Source organism: Neophocaena asiaeorientalis, unplaced genomic scaffold (genome assembly GCF_003031525.2).
Source record: "Neophocaena asiaeorientalis asiaeorientalis breed wild unplaced genomic scaffold, Neophocaena_asiaeorientalis_V1.1 scaffold241, whole genome shotgun sequence".
In the NCBI taxonomy this organism is placed as follows: Eukaryota; Metazoa; Chordata; class Mammalia; order Artiodactyla; family Phocoenidae; genus Neophocaena; species Neophocaena asiaeorientalis.
In genome coordinates, this window is record NW_020172287.1 from 699,228 (window position 1) to 705,583 (window position 6,356).

Genomic DNA, 6,356 nt, shown 5'->3' on the forward strand with positions numbered 1-6,356 from the left:
CCATCACCGCCTCCCTCTGGGGGTGCCTGCTTCCTGCCAGGACTCCTCTAGGTGCCCAGCTGGCCTCTCCTCATGCCACCCTCTCTCCAGCCTCCACATGGTTCTGTCACCATCTTGGGGAAGACAGATTGGGGCCATCCTCATCAGCTTAGCTCAGACCTACTTCAGCATAACTTGGGAGACCCATGAGTGTTCTAGGGTGTTTTTTCCATCACCACCTCCCCAAATGCCGGGGTGTTTTGTAATAGGGCCCAGGTAACTCCATGCCAGACAATACTTAAACCCACTTACCCCCTGCTACCAGCCCCCAGCCCTCTTTCTCTCATTTGACAGATGGAGATTAATTTTTTTCTCCCAACTCGCAGAGGAGAAGGGAACCAGCCCTCCTGACTATCGGCACTACCTTCGAATGTGGGCCAAGGAGAAAGAGGTTCAGAAGGAGACGATTAAGGATCTTCCCAAGATGAACCAGGTAGGCCCAATCAGAACACACAACAGATGTTTCTGGAAAATTCTGACCAAGGCTGAGCCCTCCCACCCAGCACCTCACCACCGTCCCAGCACCCCCTGGAATGTAGGGATTCTCCTGCCTACCTTTAGAACCTCTAGTCAGGCAGCAGTCAGGGACTATTCTAGTAGGACAAGGGGTCAGTTGCTTCAGGGCCTTGTCCAGAACACTCTGCTGGTGATGACTTGCTTTGGTTTAATTGGTATCCGTGAACCAGAGGAGCACTGGGGAAGGTTAACCTCAAAAGGCAGAGACTCACACCACCATTTATGAGACAACACCACAGCACTTCTGCTCCCTCCCATGCCCCACTCGGAGCTGTGCACACACAGGCCCACTCAACCCACCACCCAATGTTTGTTTGCTGGTCTCTGCATCAGGACCGTGGCATCTTGCCAAGGGTCTTACAGCCAGGACCACAGACATCTAACCAAAGGCAGTTGTTGAGCTGCAGCCTGACCACGGTCTGCTGTGCCCGAAGGAGAACCTTGCAATCTGGGTGATCTCTCATCCATAGCCTGAAGAATGGGGTGCCCGTCGAGGGAGGTTTCATCCCATTCTCAGGCCAGGAAGCCTAAATATGGTTTCAGGACCTGGAACCTGACCTCTTCACCCTTCTCAACCAACCCAAGTTACCTTACCTTGTCATCACTCTCTAAAGAGCTTCATAAAGGAGAATTGAAGGCGCTTCTGATTAAAGATATAAAAAATTCAATGTGATTCTAAAACACAGTGAAGAAGTACCTGTAGTCACTGGATTTAGAAAGATATGATAGAAATAGGTCTGTCTCTGCTAACAGAATGGACGTAGAGACAGGGAGAGACTCCAAATGTTCCTATATGTGCTGAAAGAATGGCAGCTGGAAAAGAAAGCCCTTTCCCTCTCTGCACCTCAGTGTCCTAATCTGTGAAATGGACATATCAAGACACAGGTATACAGAGACAACTAATGGGACAACACCCTCACACCAATCATAATGGCCAGCACTGTGAGTCTGGATGATCTGAGGGCAATCTGACCCATTCTTTACCATCTCCCTGCCCTTTTTCTGTTTTTCCCCTTAAAAGGAGCAGTTCATAGAGCTGTGTAAGACGCTTTACAACATGTTCAGCGAAGACCCCATGGAGCAGGACTTGTACCATGCTATCGCCACGGTGGCCAGCCTGCTGCTCCGCATTGGGGAAGTGGGGAGGAGGTTCTCTGCATGGTCGGGCAGAGAGTCCAGGGACAGTGCCCCTGAGGAGGGCGAGCCGCCAGCCCCACACCCCCCTCAAGACGTGGCCCAGGAGCTTCAGCCGCCAGCTGCAGGGGACCCCCAGGCCAAAGCGGGTGGAGACACCCACCTTGGGAAAGCACCGCAGGAGAGCCAGGTGGTGGGCGAAGGGGGCGGCGGCGAGGGGCGGGGCTCCCCCCCCCAGCCTCTGTCTGACGATGAAACCAAAGATGACATGTCCATGTCCTCGTACTCAGTGGTCAGCACGGGCTCCCTGCAGTGTGAGGACCTGGCTGATGACACAGTGCTGGTGGGTGGGGAGGCCCACAGCCCTGTGGCCACCACTCACAGTGGGGGTGCCGTTGATACAGACTGGTGCATCTCCTTCGAGCAGATCCTGGCCTCCATCCTGACGGAGTCCGTGCTGGTGAACTTCTTTGAGAAGAGGGTAGACATTGGACTCAAGATCAAGGACCAGAGGAAGGTGGAGAGACAGTTTAGCACCTCCAGTGACCATGAACAGTCTGCAGTTTTGGGCTGAGGGCTCCAAGGCCTGGGGGCTGGCCTCTCTCTCCTCCCTCCCTCCCATTCTGTTTTCTCTTGAAGGACACACCCCTCCAGTTCTCCCCAGAAGCAGTGAGTTGTAAATGGAAAGAAGGCTGAACAGTCGCAGTTGGGATCTAGGCAGGGGCTCCCCACCCCCTCGTTCTGCCTTGGACCTCCTGGCCCCTGCATAGTGTCAGGGGCTCTCTGATCTGCCTTTGCTTGCCCTGCACTGTGGCCAGGCCACACCCTGTCCTCCACCTCCTCTTCTGCAGCTGCGTGCTCTGGGGGCTTTCCTGCCACTTGGCGCCAGGTAGGGGGGTCGAGTGCCTATTGGGCACCAAAGTGGTGAGAACTTCGAGATGCTCTCCAGAAGCCCTTGAGCCTGCGCTTCTGGCTGGGGGACATGGGCAGAAAGCATCTGCTGCACCAGGGTGGGTGCCGCCTGCACAGGCGTTACTCTCAATTCTCTTTCAGCTCGTCATCCTCACCATTAACCTTAAAAGCATATCCCTCAGGTCCTGATATATTTCCTTGTATTCATTTCAGTTGGCTAAAAATCACACTATGCTCAATGCCTTAATAAATCCCTGAAAGAACTAAAAACTACACTGTGTATAGAGAATTAATGTGACCCTCAACCACTGCTTTGGCCTCCTGGCTTCTTCCCAGGCAGGTATGAGGCCCAGGCCATATTCCAGAGGTTCCCAACACTTAGTCTCTCACAGGAGGTGGGGGTTCAAGACCCCTAGGGAGGATGGGGACATGGAAGCTGCTGATGCAGGCTGGGCAGGGCCTGTGAAGACCTGCACCAGCAGAGGAAACCTGCTCTGCAGGTATAAACAGCCTGGGTCCAGGTGCAGGACATGTGTGCTCAGGCCTGGGCTGCAGCAAGCCTTTGGGTTCAGAAAGCAGACTGTGGGGACACGGGCAACAGGCTGAGCCATGAGGACCCCTTAGCTTTGCAACAGGAGCTGATCATCATGTCCAGCGTTTGCCCCCAACACAGGACCACTCTTATTTGTACTAAAAGATAACATCTCTGTGGCTGTTGTTTGGTTTTAAACTTAATAGCTTTATTGAGGCAAAACTTACATACCATAAAATTCACTTGTTTTAAGTTATAATTCAATGATTTTTTAGTAAACTTAGAGTTGTGCAAACATCACCACAATTCAACTTTAGAATATTTCCATCACCCCAGAAAGACCCCTCCTGCCCATGTGCTGCCAATCCGTGTACCTTCCCCCAGCTCCAGGGAACCACCAATCTATTTTCTATCTCTTTAGATTTTATGGATGGTTTTAAAATAATCTCCGTGATTTTACCTTGTTTACAGCTGCTGAATCACTTCTCGATAAGTGCAGCAAAATAACATCAAGGAAACGGAACAGCTGTTTTCTTTCTTAATGACAACAACAACAAAAAGTAATTTCCTTTCTAGTATTTACACAAACTGACTACATGCTTTCTCATAAATTAATTTCAAAGAATTTATTGCTAGAAAGCCTACATTCTTGGGACTTCCCTGGTGGTCCAGAGGTAAAGATTCCGCCTTACAATGCAAGAGATGTGGGTTCGATCCCCAGTCAGGGAGCTAAGATCCTACATGCTGCGGGGCAACTAAGCCTGCCACCACAACTACTGAGCTTGCATACCTCAACTAGTGAGCCTGTGTGCTGCAAACTACAGAGCCCACGTGCTCTGAAGCCCACGCATCCTGGAGCCTGCGGGCCACAACAAGAGAAGAGAAAACCCGCAGGCCATACTAGAGAGATGCCAACGCGCCGCAACGAGAGATCCCGCATACCTCAACAAAGATCCTGTGCTCCACAACTAAGACCTGATGCAGCCAAAAAAAAAGACTATGTTCTTGGTCATAATAAAATTAAGTAAAGATATACATAAAAATTACACAAAATTGGCAGAGTCAAATTGATTGTAATCAATTAGAAAGATTTAAATGACTTGGAATTTTAAAATATTTATTTGGCTGCATCGGGTCTTAGTTGTGGCACGCGGGATCTTCTTTGGGACATGCGGAATCTTTCGTTACAGAGCGCGGGCTGTTCGTCGCGGTGCACGGGCTCAGTAATTGCAGCATGCAGACTTAGTTGCCCCATGGCATGTGCGATCTTAGTTCCCTGACCAGGGATCAAACCCTTGTCCCCTGCATTGGAAGGCAGATTCTTAACCACTGGACCACCACCAGGGAAGTCCTGGAATTTAAATAAATGTTTTATATGCCATGTAGAAGTATAAATTTGAGAATATACCAAAGAAAGTAAACAACATAAAAGAGGACATTATCCTTTTTACGTGATAAAAGAAGGTACAAAAATGTACAATAAAATAGTACTTTCATCCATTAATTATTTAACCTCGCATGATAAAATGTTTAACAAGAGCAGTAACACTAAATAATAAATGGATAATAAAAATAAAGTTTTAAATATATTTGTGTTCTGTAGTAAACATAATTGTATATTTTAAAACTCCTTACCAAGTGATATGTTGTACCAAACCATTCAAGTCATTCTTATAATTTCCAAGAAAAAAAATACGTATATGAATTTTTAAAGGATTACAGAAAGGAGGAAAAAACAGAAAAGTAGAAAAACAATTTTTCCTTGTATTTAAGACTACTAATTATTTTGGTGTTTTTTCCCTATATTTGTCTTTTTCAAAGTTGAACTCATACCACGTGTGAAATTTTTATTCTTCTCTTTTCATTAACCACAAAACGTTCTTTGTAGTTGCCAGAAGCTCAGCCACAATGAGACACGTAGAGATAAACAAAAACCACCCAAATGAGAACAGGGACCATTTATCCAGAGCTTGCTATAGAAAAGAAGTCAGCCACCATTACTTGCGTTTGGCAGAGACTAAAATGTAGTCAGAAGAGTGGGAAGGCCTTATGGTGAAAGCAAGGGAAGGCTTCAGGTGTGCTCTGATTAGAGGCTGCTAGGGGGGAAACAGGCTGGCTAACCTGAAGCAGGATGTTTTCTGTAATTGGTTTGGGGAGCATAATTGGCGTTCTCTTGGTTGGTCCTGAGATGAAGTGGGCAGGTGCAAAAGGGAGGGCAACTGGCAGTCATTGCCCAAGTCCTGACTGCTGCAGAAGTTGTGGTTTGGGGTGTGATGAGGGAGTCTGGTCACTCTCTGTTTGCATATTCAGTCTCAATCATAATTTTTTAAATTAATTTGGTTTTTTCTAATATATGCTATTGTGCAAAATTTGGAAAATATTAAAAATTTTAAACCATTTATAACCCTTGCCCGTGCACATCTGGAAATAAATAATGCCTGGTTTTACCTGATATCATGTACACTTTGTAACCTCCTTGCTTCCCAACAATACACATGCCAACATTTTCACTCCAAACTCTTTGTAATGGACCTGCATAATGGTCCATTCTTTAGAATACTTATTTCCATTTTTTCCTGTTATACTTAACACTACTGCATAAACAATAAATCTGCGTGATTCAGATTATTAGAATAGAGATAACTGCCAGATTGTTTTTTCCTTTTACCGTTCTATCAGCATCCTTGTCAGGATTGGGCGTTTTAAATTTTCTTTTAACAAGATTATTTATGTTGTCAGGCACGTGGGAATGTCTTGGCGGGCTGGCGTTAAGGTGAGGTTGGGACATGAGGGGTGCAATATTTTTCCTCTATGCCCAGACTGGGACTTGGGCTCCACCTTTTAGAGCGGGTCTTCCTCCGGACTGCAGTAAGGACTGATTTCGTTTTCAACCACCAGGCGTCTCCGTTTCCCTCTCTGAGAAGCGTACGGTTGGTGAACTGCCTATTTTCCCAGGATTCTCGGTGCTCCGGCTCAAACGTTAACTAACCACCTCTGACCAGAGGTCCTGAAAATGCCTACCGTGGGCCCCAAGGAGTGGGCCCGAGCAGGGAGGCGTCCTCCGGCTCCCTCTCCCCGACTTGAAGAAGCAGAAGAAACTGTGCCAGCAAAGGCCGGACCCCCAGCGGCGGCTGGAGACCCAGCCCTTGCAACTTCAATCTTCCCAGGGAGCCCAGGCAGAAACGCTGGTTTAGATAGAGGCGGGAACTGCTTCGGGCTGAGA

The 6,356-nt window shown here is 47.8% G+C and overlaps 1 protein-coding gene across 3 annotated transcripts in view; it reads left to right on the forward strand.

Moving 5' to 3' along the window:
- Positions 1 to 2,874, forward strand: part of TBC1D9B (TBC1 domain family member 9B) — a 41,662-nt gene extending 38,788 nt beyond the window's left edge. For all 3 annotated transcript variants that reach the window (XM_024764792.1, XM_024764799.1, XM_024764802.1), the window contains 2 exons: positions 366 to 472; positions 1,577 to 2,874. In XM_024764792.1, the coding sequence (XP_024620560.1) occupies positions 366 to 472; positions 1,577 to 2,263 (794 nt within the window). In that variant the 3' untranslated portion in view covers positions 2,264 to 2,874. The remainder of the gene's footprint in view (positions 1 to 365; positions 473 to 1,576) is intronic.
- Positions 2,875 to 6,356: the final 3,482 nt, after the last annotated feature.